Genomic DNA, 20,230 nt, shown 5'->3' with positions numbered 1-20,230 from the left:
TTACTCATTAAGGAGACAAGTAAGATGTTAGAACCAGGTTAAAGCAGAATTTAAGTACTCACTTATAATTATTGAGTCAGGAATAGGAAATGAATTTTCAAATAGATGCAACACGGCTTTTTCCAAGGAGGGGGGACGACTCAATATGAAGTTGAATGGACAAAATAATTTTGTTTTGCTGTCAGTTACCTACAATTTAGAGTTGCAGAGCTCCACAAAGATGGAGAGCCCCCTGAGAATCAGAATCCCCGGAAGGTGAACCAGGAGAGAGGACACCTAGTGAACTTTTGGTCTATTTCCACGTGTTTACAATTTTCCCATAAAAATCACTCTGATGCTCTGCAAACGTCCAACACCTAAGCAGTTCTCTCTCTTTCTATCTCTGCTGTATTGTCCTCATTCATCTCCATCCTCTGGCCTCCGAGTTGCCTTTGGCAGGTTTCCATGGTGTTTCTTCGCTCCCAGCACCCAGGCTCAGGGAGAGGGACTGGGGGGGAGGGGGGGGGGCGGGCTCACGCTCGGGGTTTAGCCCCGCCCACACCCCGCGGCACCGCCCCGGCCCGCCCAATAATGGCAGCGCGCCAAGGTCACGTGAGCGGCCGCCCTCCCGCGACGCTTCCGAAGCAGTACGTGGCAATGACGTCACTCCGAAAAGTCCTTCGACCCTTCCTGCCAGCTCCCCACGCCGTCGCTCCCTTTTCCTAATTAAATGCCTTTTTCTCCTCTTGCCGCTCGCGCCTCGGAGATGGCAACCTGCGGGGCTACCAGCTACCCCGGGCCTCGGAGCCGGCCAGCCCTCACCCTCCCTCGAGAGCGGAGGCGAGTTGCACTTCTGTTTGGGCGTGACGTCTCGTCACTTTCCAAGTTGATCCAATCAGAGGCCGCGTCCGCCGAGCTTCCCGCTCTCCTATTGGCCCGCGGGGAGGCGGGGAGGCGGGAAAGGAGGGGGTGTCCGCCGAGGTCGCGCGGGGGCGGCGCCGGGCCTCGGCGCGCAGGCGCGCAGGCGCGGGCTGGGGCGGGGCCGGGGCGGGGCCGGGGCGGGGCCGGGCTTGAAGACGCGTCGTTGGGTGTCGGACGACACGGGGACGGACGGAGCTCAGCCGGGCTCATCCGTTGAGCGGAAAGCTTTTGTCCGGGTCCCGGCCGAGAACGAGGCCCCCGCGAGACTCCCCCAATGGTGTCCATGACTTTCAAGCGGAGCCGCGGCGACCGGTTCTACAGCACCCGGTGCTGCGGCTGTTGCCATGTCCGCACCGGGACGATCATCCTGGGGACCTGGTACATGGTGAGGACGGGCGGGCCGCGGGCGGAGGCCCGGGCCGGGCGGCGGGGCGGGAGGCCGGGCGCCCGGCGGGAGAGTGCGCACTGGGCTGGGGGCGCTGCAATCGGGGTGCGAGGCGGGGCGGCCGGGCCCCAGGGGAGCTGCTTTTGCGGGCGCCCTCCCTGCGGGGTCGGGGGGGGAGGGTTGGGGGAGGACTGTGTCCGGGAATCCGGGCGGCGGGGGTGGGGAGGGATGGGGAGGTGGTTCTTGGCCAGGATCTGGGCAGCGGGGCCGGGCCGGGCCGGGCCGGGCGGAGGCGGCGCGGGCCGAGGGGGAGGAGGAGGGAAGTGAGGGTGTTGTGTTTTGGTGGGAAAGTTCTGGAAATTACCAGGTTTCAGCTCTTTTTGGTACTTCCTTGGTCGGAAAGCAGCCCTCACCCTCCGGCCCCCTCCCTGCTCCCTGGATTTTTTCTCCCAAACGGAACGACGAGGAGCGGGTCTGAGGACGGGCAGCCTGGCTTCGACGACGCTGTGTGTTGCCTGCGTAGCCGGGAGGGAAGGGTCCCCGGCGCCTCCATCGGGGGCTCCCGGCCCCTCTGCGAGGCCGCGCTTTGCGGGGTCCGCGCTCGGTCCGCTTGGGGTGCAGTTTGGGGTGCAGCCCTGGGCAGGCGCCCTGCGTCTGGTTAAGAGACCTGCTGGAGGGCCTGTCCGGGCCTGGCCGCGGGTGGGGCCCCCGGATGGAGGCCTGTGAGATCACCTGCCGTGGCCAGGTTGATGGACGGTTCGCTCCGGAGCACCTGCGTGCACTCTGACATCGTCGCCGGGATTCCTGCGTCCGGAAGCTGATGTGCCCGGGACTTCTCCATCGGGGGCTCCTGTAGGTGGCTTTGGGGTGTGGCGCCTTTGCAGAGGCTTTGGCACACTTCTGCCGGCGACTTGGCCACTTCCCCTCATGTCTGATTGTGTGTGTCTGGGGGGGTGGGGAGCGGGAGAGGTGGTGGCATTGTTTCTGAGGAGTTTAAGGGGAGAGCTTCACCACAGCCATTCCTTTCCCTCTCCCTGCCCAGCGCCTTGAAGTCATTACTGTTGGACAAACACCAGATGCGCATCGTCTTCACTTGGGGCCTCAGTCTTGGGCAGATCGTGTTTCATGGCCTCCCCTCCCCCGCCTCTGATCTACACATCGTTCCCGGCCGCCCTGTTTGGTTTTTGTTTTTTACAGCCGGCTTCGTTAGGAACACTAGAAACAACTACAAGACGGGGATGCGCAGGCTCCTTTGCTTGTTTCTAAGAAATACTTCCTGTGCTTTCATAGGAGAGACGTTTCACTGGTGTAGTTCTAGCACAGTCCCCTGAAAAGGCTCCTTTCTAGTTCTGTGTTTTAACGGACTGGTCATACGGGACACCGATCAGTTAGTGGCAATAGGAGCCGTTGCATTTCTAACTTTTTTTTCTTTCTAATCCATTTGCTAAGGGGATGGGTCTTTACTTTCTTTTGTTTGCCTTGAACTCTGCCTTGGCTCGCCTAAAAGGATCACTGAAATCTTAAAAGCCTTCAAACCTCTTCCTCACCCTGCCTCCCTCCTCCCTAGAGGATGACCTTTCCCTCCTACTGTAACTGAGAATGAGTGCCCTGCCTGCAAACCCAGTCTCCCCGTTTCTTCTCAATGACGTTCCTTTCACGGAACAAAGGATTTCCAACTTCTCTAGAAGAAATAACCACCATTCCAATTTCAACCATCTGAAAGTAATTGGCCTTTTTCTTTCCAAGGCATATTAAAATGTTATTTATTTTTTAGAGAAAGAGGAAGGAGTAGAGGGTGGAGAAAGGGAGGGAAGAAGAGAGGGTGGGTGGGTAGAAGGGAGGGAGGGAGGGGGGAGAGAGAGAAACATCGATTTGTTGTCCCACTTATTTATGCATTCATTGGTTGATTCTTTTTTTTTTAATTGTAACAAATTTATTAAAATAAATTTAATTTTTATGAAATAATTTAAACTTATTTAAATACTAGAGGCTCGTTGCATTGGTTGATTCTTGGATGTGCTCTGACCGGGGATCGAACCCACAACTTTGGTATATGAGGATGATTGCTCTATCCTACTGAGCTCCCTGGCCAGGGCTCAAGGCAGATTTTCTTTCTTTTTTTTTAAGTGCTATGGGCTCAGTTCATAAAAATGAAAGGAATAGCAGGGAAAAGTGGGAGCGAAAACAACAAAACTCAAAATGCATTTATTCTCCCAAAACAGAATGAGGAGTTTAAACGCCTTTTTCTCTGAAAGTACTTGGTTTGTGAACATTTCACACATCTTCTTTTCCCTGCTTTAGCCAGAGCTGTCTTTACTCTGCGTGGACTTTTCTGGTTAATAAGCTGCTTAACCATTTGCACGCCAGTGTCTGTAGACATAAGTGGCAGACCTTTTTAAATTAAATTCAAAATAACTGGTTAAATCAATCTTAAATTAAGGGATTTATTGACCACCTAGAGTGGAAAAGCCTGGTGGATATGCAAAAAGAGTAAGCCACTGGGACCGTAAGCCATTGATCTTTTCTATTGGTCTTACCTCCACACAGGGGCTCCTCAAGTGTTTCTTGGCTTGAGCATGGCATCTGCCCTCAAGATTTGTCTGGCATTCCAAAGGACTTCGGAGCACATACACAGAAATGAAGCTCAGGGTACATTAATAAGGTGGCGGGATGAAAAAGTTAGCAGATTCCAGATTGGAAAAGGCTGTTGGTTTTCGTTACAGTTTTGCTGGTGACTTTTAAAAAGTGTGGCTTTTAGCCGAAACCGGTTTGGCTCAGTGGATAGAGCGTCGGCTTGGGGACTGAAAGGTCTTGGGTTCGATTCCGGTCAAGAGCATGTACCTTGGTTGCGGGCACATCCCCAGTAGGGGGTGTGCAAGAGGCAGCTGATCGACGACTCTCTCATCGATGTTTCTAACTCTATCTCTCTCCCTTACTCTCTGTACAAAAATCAATAAAATATATATTTTTTAAAAAAGTGTGACTTTTAGTTGGGGAGGCATAGAACATTTAGAAAACACGACCAGTTAGAGAGAAGCGTAATAAAATATCTAAACAAAGGGGTTTGTCCTAACAGTGCATTTTGTTGCCAGAAGTGCCTTTGCTAAAAAAGGAGAAAAATCAGGGAAATGGGTGAGGTGGGATGTCACACCCCTCTCCAGCTACCTTGCTGTGACATTCGCCTCTATTTCGGGGGGAGAATATTTATGATTCTTCAGATGGATGGCCTCTGCTGGCTGGAACCCAGAGATGCAGCCCTCCCCCTCTCCTGGGCCCAGGCACCATATCAGTGACTGTATCCGATACTGTGTCATTGCTTTCTAGCAACTGTTTCTATTGGGCTAGTAAAGAGACGGTAATGCTATATACTGAAGTATTAATGGTGTGCCACTAAAGAGGGCAGTAGGGTATGGAGGAGCCAGAGCCACTTACATGCACCAGGCTTGACGTGTTCGTTTTCAGCATTTAGATTTGAAGGAAGCATGCCTGACTTAAAGCTGAGTTAAGTAATATATGAAGTTTCAGAATGAGCTCCAGCTAAAATTCTGGCATTTCTGCAATTGTTTTCTCTACCATGTATTAAAGAATTTGAAGACATTATTTTAAACAATAGTTTCTCATGTGGTATATTTTCTAGGTAATATTTACTGAATGGTTAAAAGTGGGCATTAATTTCTGCTTCAGGAATTAATGGTGTACTAAAAGAATGCATTTTTTTGTTGTTTGTTTTTAAAAAAATATTTTTATTGATTTCAGAGTGGAAGGGAGAGGGAGGGAGAGATAGGAACATCAACGATGAGAATCATTGATTGGCTGCCTCCTGCACGCCCCCTACTGGGGATCAAGCCCACAACCCAGGCATGTGCCCTTGGCCGGAATTGAACCTGGGACCCTTCAGTCCGCAGCCGGACGCTCCATCCGGCGACCTATTTGTTTTCCATTTGACAACAGAATTTATTTTGAAATGATTCATCTTTCTCTAGGGTGAACCCTATTGTTTGTTTAATGTGTGGCTAATTCTTCATGAGTGCCTCACACATAAGCAGTCTAAAGTTAGGTAGCTGGGGGAGAGGTTAAGGCAGGTTTCCTTAAGCAGATTCCTTTCTGCCCTCACCCCAGCTGGATTCCTTTACATAAGTATAGCTTGTTTTCATTTCAAAGTTACTATCTTTCCTCAAACACATTGTCCTGAGCTATTTATTTTCCCTGAAATGTTCTCCCAACTCTTAAAAAAAATTTTATGAAGGAAAATTTCAAATGTACAAAAATATTGAAGTAGTATAAAAATCACCCAGCTTCAACCATTAACATTTTGCCAGTTTGGTTAAAATTTTTTTTTTAAATTAAAAAAAATATATATTTTATTGATTTTTTACAGAGAGAAAGGGAGAGAGATAGAGAGCCAGAAATGTCGGTGAGAGAGAAACATCGATGAGAGAGAAACATCGACCAGCTGCCTCCTGCACACTCCCCACCGGGGATGTGCCCGCAACCAAGGTACATGCCCTTGACCAGAGTCGAACCTGGGACCTTTCAGTCCGCAGACCGATGCTCTACCACTGAGCCAAACTGGTTTCGGCCAGTTTGGTTAATTTTTTAAGGGTTAGCTCAAATGTTTCTTGGTGGAAACTTTCCTTGCTTCCCAGCCAGAAGGATCTGGTTTTCTCATTGTGCACCTGGAAAAGTTTGTACATCTCTTAAATTTACTTTTTTGTTAATCCTCATCCAAAGATATTTTTTCCTTTTTTATTATAGAGAGTAGGGGGGAGGGTTGAGAGGGAGAGAGAGAGGAGAGAAGAGAGAGAAACAGAGACATCAATGTGAGAGAGACATATCGATTGGTTTGCCTCCTGCATGGACCCTGATTGTACTGGGGTTCAAACCTGCACCGAGGTAGGTGCCCTTGACCAGGAATCGAACCCGAGACCCTTTGGTGCACTCTAACCACTGAGCCATGCCAGCCAGGGGTAGAGATTTTTTAAATGAATTGTCTCCTACAAAAAACAGGAGGAATAACTCATTAGTAACTGCACATAAAGGTAAAAGACAACAAAAACATATAATATATATTATAATTTAAATTCTCTGTTTTTTTAAATTTTCGATTTTATTTTCATTGAATTTATTGATTAGTACAATTATAAAGGTTTTAGGTGTACAATTCTGTAACGCGTCATCTGTACCTTGTATTGTGTGTTCACCACCCCAAGTTTCCTTCTGTTACTACTTGCCCCCCTTTTGCCCTCTCCGACTTCCCTCCACCCCCTTTCCCTCTGGGAATCACCGTGCTGTTCTCTGTGAGCTTTGTTGGTTGGTTAGTTGGATTTTGCTTAATCCCTCCTCGAATTCAATGTTAGAGATAGTTAATTTTCATCTTTATCTGATGACAGCTCTTTGCTGATTTAGCTCCCTGGGGATTCCCCCCTCCTTGGCTTAGGAGACCCTGTTGGGATGCCTTGAAGCAAACACATTGTTTTAATTATAGTCTCCACAGATATTGGGTTGTGGAAAATATGCTGTGGGAAAAGTCAAGAATAGTAATTAAAAAGCAAAAACCGGGCCACAAAAGAATCTTCTGGGCTGAGCGAGCAATGAACTGAGAAAGCAAAGGGCTGTTTCCATGGCCTGGTCCTGTTTCTTTGTAACAAGTGAAATCTAGTATTTCTGGTTTTTGTTGTTCTTGTTTATTTATACAAGGTGTGAAGAAAGCTTTCAAATATAACGCAAACTGCGTGGGCCAGCGTGGCTCAGTTGGTTGGGCATCATCCTGTGTCTTGATTTTGATTCCAGGTCAGGGCGCATGCCTAGGTTTTGGGCCCAGTCCCCATTGGGGGGCATTTCTCTTCTCTCTATATATATTTTTCTCTTTCTCTCTGAAAATAAGGTAATATTTTTTGACCCACTAAGTTTTTTGTGCCATTTCCACAGTGAGTGGTTTGTCCATTGCCCATGATGTTAACGTATGTGGTTAGCTGCTGCATTCTATACCTCTCCATAACACTAGATTTAGAAAGGAATTATTTTAATTACATTTTTGTTAATTTTCTTTGTTAAGCATAATAAAAGGAAAATGAATTGGGAATAAATATCATGGAATTGTACATATTTGCAATTTTCAGAGAAATTTTCTATCACAAGACTATAAAATTAGTTTTATGTATTTTTTGAAAAAGGCTACATAAAACTTAGAAATAATCAACTGAAATCAAGTGAATTGCCTGTATTTAAGCACAGGCTGGGTGTTTATTGGTGAATCTTTTAAGGCCACAAGGATGGGTTTCCAGGCTGGTAGTTTAAAATGTGACTTGGGGTTCTAATGAAATTTGGTGATGTAATGTGTGTTTTTAATGAAGTAGCACTGAAAGTTATTTTACCATTTCTTGGTTCTTTTGATTGGACTCATGATTTGTTTTATTACTCAGGGGTATGACTCACTGAAATGAAATGTGAGGTGTCAGTACTAGAAGAAGATAATAGTGGATGATTGTGACTTATCCACGGAAGAGAAGAAAATACTTTTTTTCTCGTTAATCCTCACCTGAGCATATTTTTTCCATTGATTTTCAGAGAAAGTGGAAGGGAGGAGAAACGAGGGATTGGGGGGGGGGGTGTAGGGAGAGAGAGAGAGAGAGAGAGAGAGAGAGAGAGAGAGAGAGGGAGAAAATATCATTGATGTGAGAGAGACTCATCCATTGGTTGCCTCCTGAACTCACTTAAACCAGGATGGGGAATGGAGCCTGTAATTCAGGTACATGCCCTTGAGTGGAAATCGAACCAAAAGGAAATCTCCTTTTGTGTGAGAGCCATGCCAGCCAGGGTAAGAAAAGACATCTTAATTCTATATGGGATTAAAAAAAAAAATTAAAAAGGAAAAAAATTAAACTTCTAAATATTTTGGATGTGTCATGTCCTTCATTAATAATTGAGTTTGCATATTTTTCTTTACATTTTCTGTGCAGAGTTTTTTAGCTGTGAGTATGTTGTGTTTAGCAAAGAGTTGGCTGAATCGATTCTAAGCTTTTTAAAACAGAATATATAACGTTGGTAGATGTATTTGATTATCCCACAGTTAATGCATCTAATCACATTAACTCATATGTTTATACCATATGCACTGGGAACACCCATTGCAATGAGAATGCACTGTGGAAAAGTCAGCCTTCAGCTCGGAGCCATCTTGCAAATGGGATTTTCCCTTGTAAGGCCTCTCCGGAGTTGAAGGATAAAGCACCTTGCCTTTGAGCAGTGCAAGGAAAAAGGCATGTCACTGAACATTTATTTGGAGAGTAGAGTATAAATGTTTTATAGCCTTAGGTAATCATTTGTTTTGGAAAGACCTGTAGTGCAAAGAAGCAGGCTGGCTTAGAAAGAGCAGATTTGTGTTCTAGCTCCATCCTCTTGTCAGCTCAGTGATCTTACACAAATTATTTTGCTTTTTTGAACCTATTTCCTCATTTGCAGGTGGGCTTTAGTAATACTTACTTCACTTAAGTAAAGTGAAGTGATATACACCAGAATACTTGGTATAGTGTATATCTTAAGAAATACTAGTGGGTTGTGTATTTGTTATTGTGACACTGTTTATATCTCCTAGCCTTATCTTAAAGATAAAGACTTGGTCTTAGAGAGTGTGTAAAGAGTGATAAACACCTCTAAGAAAATTTAAGTGCTGATAAAACTTACTTCTCATCCAGGGTGGACACAGACACTAGAGCGGTGGGGGCTTGCCCAGGGTGGGAATGGCTGGGGGCAGGGCGTCAGTTGGGGAAGAGGAGACTTATGTAAAACTTTGGACTATATAAAAGACAGATTACGGATTCCAGTAAACACCCGGTGGCCTGTTCTCGAAAGGTTTGGAAAGGTCAGGAATAACCAGAGCGCAGCCTTCCACACGCCCCTAAGTTGGGATGCCTTCCGCACACTTCCCTCTTCTCAGATGTCCTCCCTGCAAACTGTCCAACCCAGTCTGTGTGCTCCCCAACATCTGCCTGTCCCTCACCCTCCCTTCCACTATGTCCACAAATCAACAGGCCTCGGAGGGAGTTATCAACAGCAAAAATAAACATTCCTTGAAGGTATCCAATTTCACAAGGGGAGAGGACGGATTCTGTGAACTCAGATGGGAAAGCCTGACTCCGATTGTAGGTGCGATTTTTCCCTATGAAATCATTGGTACCAGTTCGAGCATTTAAATGGCGCGGTGCCTCCTGGGATACTGCAGGGACTCAGCACTAGAGGCATGAATATTTCCTTTTTAAATGGAGTTACAACCCTCCCATGCCACTGGAAAATTTACTAGATAATTACGAAGGGATTTCAGCAAGATGTTCGACAAGGTCTCAAGATGTTTCTCTGGATCAGATAAAGAATTTCACTGAAACATTATTAATGGAAGAGGACAGCCTCTGGCAGCTGGCTTCACCAATGGAAATACTGATTACATGCTGATTATATTTTCAAAGCAGGAAGCAAAGAGAGGAAATCCGTATGGTATTAGAATCTAGATTGAGAAACGTTTTTCCAGGCAAGAGCGTGATAAGATAAAATTCAATTGGAAATGTGTGAGGGCTTATGCTTGAGCCTCTGAACCAATTGTACAGGTTCAGATGGCAGCCTAGTGGGGTCAAATGTGGGAAAGAATTAGGGTTTTTAGGGAGTTAATCTCATATAACATTCAAAACATTTAAATATATATTTTATTGAGTTTTTACAGAGAGGAAGAGAGAGGGATAGAGAGCTAGTAACATCGATGAGAGAGAAACATCGATCAGCTGCCTCTTGCACACCCCCTACTGGGGATGTGCCCGCAACCAAGGTACATGCCCTTGACCGGAATCAAACCCGGGACTCTTCAGTCCACAGGCAGATGCTCTATCCACTGAGCCAAACCGGTTTTGGCCATTCAAAACATTTAGAGGCCAGTGCGATTTCAGGCCGCCTTAACTGCAATTTGTTAGCTGGGACGCCCTGTGCTCGCTCCAGGCCCATCTTAGCTCACTTCAGGGTGTGCAGCAAACGGGCACGTGTGTAGAGGAGAGCAAAGGGGAGTTCTGACGTAGCTGGTAGGATGCTCGAGAGAGAAGCAGTTTAAGAACCTGAGGGTTAGCTCTGGAAAAGACTTGCTTGGAGGCACATGTCAGCCATCCGTAGATGTTAGAGGAGCACTTACTCAGGAGGGGGGGCAGATTATCTCGGAGGGTAGAATTAAGACTAGTATGTGAAGTGACAGTCAAAATCTTTAAAGCATTTAGTCCGAGGAAATAGTTCTCTATCACTGGAGAGGATATATTGTGGAAGGGTTTCAAGCTTTTCTGATGGCTGTTACATTGTCTGATGGATAAGTATATTGGATGAGCTAGCTTCTTCAATACCAGACCTCTGAAGCTATGACCCGAACGATTTGTAATGGTCCATTATGTTTAATTGTTGCCCTGTTGTATAGACTACTGTTGTATTGAATCAAATCAGTCATCTTTTCTTAGAAACAGATAAATTTATACTTTAACTTTATCATATATTTATTTAAAAATATTCTTAGAGTGGTATTGCATATTTTATCTCACAGGTAGTCTCCAAGTACATGTCTTTCCTACTTCAAATAAAACAATTTTAAATATGGGAAGACACTTAAAGATTGTGCTGCAAACTGCTGCCTGACTAATAATCTACATATATAAAAGCCTAAGCGACCGTTATGATAGAACAACCATTGACCAGTTGCTATGATGCATACTGACCACTAGGGGGCAGGCACTCAATGCAGGAGCTGCCCTCTGGTGGTCAGTGTGCTCCCACAGGGGAGTGCCGCTCAGCCAGAAGCTGGGTTCATGACTGGGGACAGCGGGAGCCTCTCCCAACTCTGAGGCAGCACTACTGAGCTGGGGCAGCAGGTGCCTCGGGCTGGGATGAGCTTAAGCGGCCCCGGTTCTGGCTCCTCCCTGGCTGCCTGCTGCACTGTTACATCCCTTGAGGGTCCCAGATTGCAAGAGGGCGCAGGCAGGACTGAGGGATACCCCCCTCCCCCCAGTGCCAGAATTTCATGCTCCAGGCCTCTAATATAATTGATAAAATTATCTTCCATAGGTGGTTAACCTGTTGATGGCAATTTTGCTGACTGTGGAGGTAACTCATCCAAACTCAATGCCATCTGTCAACATTCAGTATGAAGTCATTGGCAACTACTACTCATCTGAGAGAATGACAGGTATGTTTTTAGGTGAAAATATCTCTTGCTAATTACACACACACACACACACACACACGTTATTTCAAAGAGAATGAATTAAATTCTGTTTAAGTTATTAAACTTGCTGAGGCAGAAAAGTGTTTTCTGGGTTTTTCAAAGATACTCAGTGAGGATTACTAGTATAATTGAGCATGTCTAGCCAGATAATGTAATGGCTAGAAATGGTATTTTATACTTTGACTCCTGTTTTGGTGTTGTGGAAATCAGAGGGAAAGAAGGAATTACTGAAAAACTGTGAACCTTTGAGGGTCAGCTGACAAGTGCAGCAGAGGATGGGAGATTTGCTTATGGAACAAAAAGACTTACAGGAAATATGAAATACAAATTATTTGAATATTTGGTGATGTCTTTTGTTTAGAGTCACTATTCTAAATATATTTCTGTTTGGATGAAAAAGACCTGCCATTAGAGTTAAAAATAGAGGAACCTTAGGACATTCATAGATTACCTTTTTAAAACTATGCGTTTCCTGATAGTGGTATTTTCATTTATCTTCTCTACAGTTCAGGTGCAGAAAAGTTGTAGTTTTTACATTATTATAAATTATGTTAGAAATTTAGTATTTAAGCAGGAAACTATGCCTCAGACTTCTCAGTGCAAATAATTTATGTTGATTTTAAAAAAATTTCACTTCAGAAGAATGTTCCCAGTTCACTGTATTATATGTTATATTACAGGATCTGAATGATCATTTTAAAAATTATTAGCTTTTATTATAAAGTTGTGTGCTTCGTTACATTTATGACCAGCTCTAATCCATTCATGAAGTTGTTTTTTTTTTTTTTTTTTTAAATTTGGTTGTTAATTCAAATGATTAATTGTCCTCAGGGCTAACCTCTGTTTCCAGGAGCCAGGTAGTAGACATCCATCATACGTTTATGAAAGCTCTAACAACTTTCACACTTTGTATCTAAGGTTTTTTTTTTTTTTTTTTTTTTTTACTGTCTTTTCAAAGTATAGTATATACTGTCTTTTCAAAGTATAGTATAATCCTTTAATTTTTTTGTCAAATGTTATAGGAAAAAATACCCAGAACATACTAGAAACATTCCTTCTGGCATTTGTTTTTTTTTTGTTTTGTTTTTTAGTTGTCTGTTTTTATTTAAAAACCAAGATACAACGCTAAATAAACTAGCTCCTAAGGACCATTTATGGTATTTATGAAATTTTACTTTAGGTTATAAATTGTTACTGAACCTCCTCACATCAGCCTCTTCCCTGATCATGTGTGTTTCTTTTAAAATTGAGGTGTAGAAAAAGATTTAGGGTTACTGAGATTCTTGTATGTCTGTACAAACAGCTCCCAGCCTTGGCCAGAGCTCCAGGTGTGAAGTTACAAGTTTATTGTATGTTGCATGAGTTTTTTAACTCTCCAGAAAATCAGATGTATTCATTATCAGTTTTTGTTACTTATAATTCTACAAAAGCCCTTGCTGTTGAGAGTATAGAAAAATACATAATTCTTGGTCATGTGGTATCTGTGTTTCTTTGGAACAATATGAAGAAGTTGAGAAACAAAGAAAACAGACCTGACTATAGCAGAGATGCCCAGCTGAAGGATGCGGAGCAGTGAGCTTGGTGTTGGGGTGGGGAAGAGGACAGTAGTTAAGGATGACCTTTAATTTCAGATCATGTATTTTATCGAAGGCACAAGAGGGCATCTGTAACATTCTGTGTGTAATACACACGTGTTTTAAGGAAATACCAGCCTTTCCCTTCAGTTAAACCCTGCTCAGATCACAAATCCCAACTTACGTTATTTGTTTTATATTTTTTTCCCTGATTCCCCAGGCAAAGCTGACTGTTTCTGTTTCTTATTGTAGCACTTGCCACTTTGGATTATAATTCTCTGCTTGCACATCTTAGCTTTTAGACTTTGACCAGAGATCTGACTCCCTAGCAGGGTACCATCCTATATAATAAAAGCCTAATATGCAAAGTGGTTGCCTGTTCAACCAAACAAAGCATAATATGCTAATGATATGCCAAGGCCACTTAACCGCTCGCTATGGCATGCACTGGGGGCAGTCAGCTGGTCGACCAGTCACTATGATGTGCACTGACTACCAGAGGGCAGATGCTCCAACCGGTACGTTAGCTTGCTGCTGGGGTTTGGCCAATTGGGACTGAGCGAGACGGGCTGGACATGCTCTGGAGCTCTCCCATGGTTCCTCCCTGACTGGCCAATCTCTTGTGTCCCTCCCTGGTCCCGATCGTGCACTGGCGGGGTCCCTGGACCTGGCCTGGGCCCTCACACCGTCTGGGCCCCCTCAGGAGATGTCGGAGAGCCGGTTTGGGCACAGGCCAGGCCAGAGGACCCCACTGGTGCATGAATTAGTGCACCGCGTCTCTAGTCCTTAATAAGTCTCAGTGATTTGTAGCAGTTTAACAAACAAGAAAACAAAGGGACTAATTGCTTAAGCTTTATTACTTAAAGCTGAGGCAGATTTTTTTTTTAACCTTCTTGAATTTTTTTACTCTCCTAGATTTTTTTCATAGCCAATCTTGAAAATACTTTGATGTTTGTAAGCTAACTTTGAAGTGTTATTTTGTTATGAAGAGTTTTGTTCTTTTTGTGTAAGTCGCTTAATTAGATTTTGGTTTTTGTTTTCTTAGATAATGCCTGTGTTCTTTTTGCCGTCTCTGTTCTTATGTTTATAATCAGTTCAATGCTGGTATATGGAGCAATTTCTGTAAGTATCCTATGTTTTCAACCTTTGGACTTTGCTTTTTACTGAGCTGTACTTAGTACTTCCATGTATGTGATGTTGTGGATGTTATTTTTTTCCTTCAGTATCAAGTGGGTTGGCTTATTCCATTCTTCTGTTACCGGCTTTTTGACTTCGTCCTCAGTTGCCTGGTTGCTATCAGTTCTCTCACTTACTTGCCAAGAATCAAAGAATATCTGGATCAATTAGTAAGTGTGTATGCTCATTAAATGTATTTTTTCCCTTTTAACTAAAATATTTAAATTTAAATTCTTAGTTTTTTAGGCACTATTTTTATTTTAACTGACCCTATTCATTTTTTTTTAGGGTGTCCTAAAATAATATCACTACTCTTAACTACCATGTTGAAAACCAGTAAGATGAAAATAGAATTATCTTCTTATATCATTTGGATAGTCAGTATTAGAAGTCCCTAAAAATGGTTATTATGGAATTTGAGGGAGTAGTTCAACTTTTGTTTTGAATAAACTAAAAGTATAATAATTTGACTCTACTTGGCACTCATTAGCTTTTTATTTTTGCAGGCCTTTATAGCAAATATTTGAGTGCCCGCTATTTGCTTATTCTCTTCTATGCGAAATGTTGGTAAATGAAATCCAAAAAAAACATAACAAAGATAACTCCCCTTCAAGGAGCAAATCATTGAGGAGTCAGGACATGAAGATGTTATCTGTGATAATGAACTAGAGCTGTCATGGGACTGTGGTAAATGCAGAGCTTAAGTGCTGTATGATAGAGGGTAGGGACCACTCTGGACCAAAGTAAGGTCTAGGAGGAGGAGTGGGGCCCAGATAGATGAAAGTTCACTTAAAAAATTCTGCCTTTCAAGAATTTTCACCCCACTTTCAGACTTTCTGCCTAATCCATTTTGTGTACCACCAAATTTATCATTCATTCTAAAAAAACATTTGTTGGTTGCTTCTTATGTGCACGGCACTGCTGGATCCTAGGGATATATCAGTAGAACTTTCTAGAGAAGGAATTGGAAAATTGACAGTTACTGGATTAAAATTGTGGTAAAAGCGGTGAAGGGAAAATGGAACTGCTGTGTGAGTGGATGTCACACAGGTATCAGACCTGAGCTGGGAAGCGAGACTTAATTCTAAGTAGGAATTGAGATAGGGCAAGTGCAAAATGAAATGTTCCGGGTAAAACTGACACCGTGAAGCAGGAAGGAGCGTGGCGATGGCCGCGGATGGAAAGAGGACGGGGCTGGCCACCAGAGGAATGGAGGGAGGAATGTGTGGCTGGAGAGAGGTGGCCAGGCACAGGGCCTGTTGGCCCGGTCAGCAGCTGTCTAAACACAGTTCTCTCTGCTTATGTCATCGCTGGCTGAAAATGGCAAGCCTTCTGCATAAAGTCACAGCATTTCTGCCATGAGCTGGCTCCATGATGTGTTTGTCCTTTTATTTGCAGGTGAAGAAAGCTTAAAGAATTGTTTTGTCCCAAGGCACACTTAGTTTGGGGTTCTTGTGTGGCTTTTTCTTTCTCTTGGGTCCTTTGGGATTTCTTTGTGCTACTTTTTATGAAAATGGGAGATTATTTGTGTTGACATTTCCATGGAAAAACTTGGTTTATAACGATTAAATGAGCTATATGGAAACCCATGAAAATGAAATGTTTACTGCTCCTTTTACAGACCTCTCTGATTCCTCCTGCTGTGTTCACTTGGTCTCTCGGCCTGGAAGGAACTTGGTCTGTTGGCCACCTTGTACCTCCTAAACGATGCTTTTGTAATGCCCCTCTCCTTGAACCTAGCGCACTGCCTCGCACACAGTAAATGCTACCTGAATATTTGAATACATATAGTTGTCCTCAGTAGAACATGTTATGCCTGCAGCAAATCATGTAATCCGCCTGGCTGACAAGCAGGGCATGCCCTCTTTGCCCCTCCTAATGAGCAGGGAGACTGACTACTGGCTTTTAGATGAGTTAGTTCCCCAGGTAGAACCGAATGGCCCATGGACTTTAGATAAATAGCAGCGCTTCTTGATATAGTGATTTTGAAAAGAAAGTGAGCTCAACTTAGACTCTTGGAACTTTTCTGAATATCAAACAAATGTATTTTAAGTGATCAAACACATGCATTAATGATGAGGCTATAAAGTACTTTGAGTTAAGTTCTGTCTGTAAGTTTTTATTAGAATATCAGTTCTGACTTGGGTGCCTTCTGTTTGTATTTGTGCCACGCTCTTTAGTTTGTCACAGAGTGCAGGTGCTGTGGCTGAATTATAAGTGTGTGTATGTTTAATAGACTTGATTTCTTAGAGCAGTTTTAGGTTCATCACAAAACTGAACAGAAAGTACAGAGAATTTCCCACATAGCTCCTACTTCCGCCCCATAACCTATTACTACCCACATCCCAAACCACAGTGATTCATTTGTTATGTTTGTGAACCTGCATTGACACCTCAAATCATTATCACCTAAAATCCACGGTTTTCATTAGGGTTCATTTTTGGTGTATGGTCCACACAGGTTTGGGCTCATGTATAATGACATGTATTCATCACAGATTGTTCAGAATAGTTTCACTACCTAGGAATCCTCTGCTCTGCTCTTTATCCCTCCTTTTTATTTATTTATTTATTTATTTATTTATTTATTTATTTATTTTATAGCCTGATTTTCCCTATAAAGATGACCTCCTGGCATTGGACTCCAGCTGCCTCCTGTTCATTGTTCTTGCATTCTTTGTCTTATTCATCATTTTTAAGGTGAGTTGCTGACTAAATATTTGGGGGTCAGTTAGACTGTGACACTGACCATCTAAACCTCCTGTTGCCTTACCTCCCTACAGTTCCCAGTAAGTGACTATTCATCTTGAGACAGCGGTAGAGAGAGCTTTCAGGGAATGTCCTCCCTCTTGTTTCCCGATAATGGTTGGAAGTTTAAGGATTGTCATGTTTTTAGAAGTGATTCATGGTTTGGATTGAAAATTGTTCAAATTCCCAAGGTTCAGAAACAGAATTTCTAATGCAGAACAATCGTTATCAGACCTGAAACCCCAAATCTGGTTTTTCTGTGAAATGGTGATAGTAAAACTTGTGGCATTAAGTGAGAGCAAGTGGATGCAGGGCCTGGCCTGTGGGTGTGTTTCCTGCTCCATGGAGAACGGTGGGGGAAAGCACTAGAAGTCCCCTTCGTTTTAGAACAGGTAGTCTGCTGAGTTCTAGCATATGTCAATTTTATTTTTATTCGTTTAGGCTTATCTAATCAACTGTGTTTGGAACTGCTATAAATACATCAACAACAGAAACACACCGGAGATTGCTGTGTACCCTGCCTTTGAAACACCTCCACAGGTGAATGACATTCTAATACATTGGAACTTCACTCGCCATTATTGATTATTCCCAAGAACCTGGGTCTTGACTTTCTCTTCAATACAATGATTGTGGTTTAGGGCATGAATAGATGTGTCCTTCACCCCGGAAGAAATAAGCACCCGATCCTTTGACTGTAGATGATGATGAAATTCCAGGATGCAGCATTTTATTGGAGGCTTCCTTCACGGGGGCCCTTAATCTAGACCCGCAGCTACCGGAGGTGTAGTTGGTACTTGATCAGGCACATGGGAAGGGTGGGAAGAGCAGGGGCACGTGCTTCCTGTCCAGGTGTTTGGGAGCCCCCCAGGGTTAGTCTGCCATTCCTTCCATCCCTCCATCCCTCCTTCCCTCCCTCCTCCCTCCTCCTTCCAGCATTCGGGATCAGATGTCTCATCTGCATGTAAAGGTCCAGGTTACTAGTCATCTCTCCTTTCAGGACCTGCTTAGTTAACAGTTTCTTCAGCTCTTTTCTGTGGGGTTGTGTGTCCCTTTTAGGACATAAAATCTGAAAGCTGAATTATTCCAAGTAGGATTTTAAAGGAGAATTGAGTCTGATACAACTTTTCTCTCTCTCTAGTACGTTTTGCCAACCTATGAAATGGCAGTGAAGATGCCTGAAAAAGAGCCACCGCCTCCTTACATACCCGCCTGAAGACATCCTGCCTTTGTCAATAAACCCTATACCAGCTTCTTGGCGTGTTTATTTTACAGAATGCTGCAATACAGGGCTCTTCAACTTGTTTGATATAAACTACATTTTCCTTGTGTAAGCATTTATTTTCAAACACTAACCAGCTTTTGGGGCATCTATTAGAAGTCAGTTGTTTCTTGTTTTGTTAAGTCTATTACATTTTAGTAGTTTTTGAAGACAATCTAGTGAAACGAGCAAAGTGCCATTGTTTGCCTTTAATTGGAGGGTGGGGAGGGGTGCTCTCTGCACACTTTCTTTTTAACTTTGCACTTCCTTTATATAATCGTTTGCATTTTGGTTATTTGCTGCCCTGGACACGTTCAGGAGGAATGAATAAGATATTCATGGTGAGTGAGTTAGGTGTAAGATCTGAAGTTGTCAGCTGTGAAAACAGGACAAAATGTATGACGTTTTAAGTTGACTGTGGAAATGACGGTTGCATGTTTCTAATTTGTATGTTTCCATTTTGTGATAAGATGCTTTAATAAATTTCTTAAAATGTACTGTTGCCATTTTTAAGAAGTCTATTACCCTTTTTTTGATAAAGCCTAATATTTTTCATTATAATATGCTCAGACATCCATGGATTTTGATACCTTTGAGACTATAATGCTAGATTTTTTATTATAAAGCATTTCTTTAATCCAGTGACTCTGAAGTATTATTTAACATTATAGAGACTATATATCATGTTAATTTAGATAATAAATTAACATAAATGGTTTGATAGAAAAATTATGCGGGTAGTGTGGCAAGCTCTGCTTTTATGTTGAGATCATTTAGTTGGGTAATGAGTTCATCAAGAGCAGTTCATGTTGAAATGCAGCATTGGACCTCCAGAGGGGAGCCAGACACAAAGCAGAAGCAAACTGCAGCTTATGGGCACCGCAGCTGAAGTTCTCTCCTGAAAATGTGCCATTTTGCATCTTGCTAAGAGCTGTGGTGACGTGCTATATCTAGCTTATAGACAGATATATTTTACATGTTTTTAAATTGAATTTGTTGGAATGACATTGGTTTGTAAAACCACACAGGTTGCAAGTATACAACTCACTAAAACCATCTGCACTCCAACATATGAGGGCCCAACATCCCAAGCAAACTCTCCATCCCCACTCCCCCCCCTTTGCCGACTCTCACCTACACCTCCCTCCCCCATTCCCTTTTCCCTCTGGCTATCACCAAACCAGTACTTGTTTGCTGGTTTATTGATGATAACCATTCTGACTGGTGTGAGGTGATATCTCATTGTAGTTTTAATTTGCATCTCTGATGATTAGTGATTTTGAGCATTGTGTCACGTGTCTATCGACCACTGTCCTTTTATGAGAATTCCATTGAGGCCCTTGGCCCATTTTTAAAAGTGGTTTGTCTGTTTTCCTGGTGTTGAGTCATTTAAGTTCTTTATATATTGGGAATTAACCCCTCATCAGATGTATCACTGGCAAATATGTTCTCCCATATAGTGGGTTCCCTTTTCATTTTGTTGATGGTTTCTTTGCTGTACAAAAGCTTTTTAGTTTGATATAGTCCCGTTTGTTTATTGTTTCCTTTGTTTCCCTTACCCTAGGAGATGTATTTGGCAAAAATATTATTATGAGAGATGTCTGAGATTTTACTGCCTATGTCTTGTAGGGTTTTCATGGTTTTGCGCCTTACGGTACATTTAAGTCTTTTATCCATTTTGAGTTTATGGCTTGGCTGTGTGATTTGTGTGGAATTGATGGAAGCCACTTCCTTGCAAAAGCATTAAGTTCCGCCATCTTTCCTGTCTTTCCTTTGTCACATTCTCATTGTACCCCAGATTGGGACCAGCACCCCTCAAGTCTGGGTGCCAGAATGAACATGTAAAGTTGCAGCCAACCTACAAAGGACATGTAATAGAATAAGAAATATATCTTGATTGTGATAAGAACCTGAGAGATTTTGGGAACAATAGTTACCACAGT

The 20,230-nt window shown here is 43.1% G+C and overlaps 1 protein-coding gene across 1 annotated transcript; it reads left to right on the top strand.

The window, feature by feature from the left end:
• Nucleotides 1-1,025: 1,025 nt before the first annotated feature.
• On the top strand, nucleotides 1,026-18,781 carry LAPTM4A (lysosomal protein transmembrane 4 alpha). The gene is made up of 7 exons (XM_036434688.2): nucleotides 1,026-1,285; nucleotides 11,369-11,489; nucleotides 14,148-14,224; nucleotides 14,326-14,448; nucleotides 16,883-16,978; nucleotides 17,468-17,566; nucleotides 18,168-18,781. The coding sequence occupies exons 1-7, from the start codon at nucleotides 1,175-1,177 to the stop codon at nucleotides 18,240-18,242; spliced, it is 702 nt and encodes a 233-aa protein (XP_036290581.1). The 5' UTR covers nucleotides 1,026-1,174; the 3' UTR covers nucleotides 18,243-18,781.
• The last annotated feature ends 1,449 nt before the right edge of the window (nucleotides 18,782-20,230 follow it).

Source organism: Pipistrellus kuhlii, unplaced genomic scaffold (genome assembly GCF_014108245.1).
Source record: "Pipistrellus kuhlii isolate mPipKuh1 unplaced genomic scaffold, mPipKuh1.p scaffold_m20_p_13, whole genome shotgun sequence".
NCBI lineage: Eukaryota > Metazoa > Chordata > Mammalia > Chiroptera > Vespertilionidae > Pipistrellus > Pipistrellus kuhlii.
The sequence above is the reverse complement of the archived record's forward strand: the minus strand, read 5'-3'. Positions and strand labels throughout refer to the sequence as shown.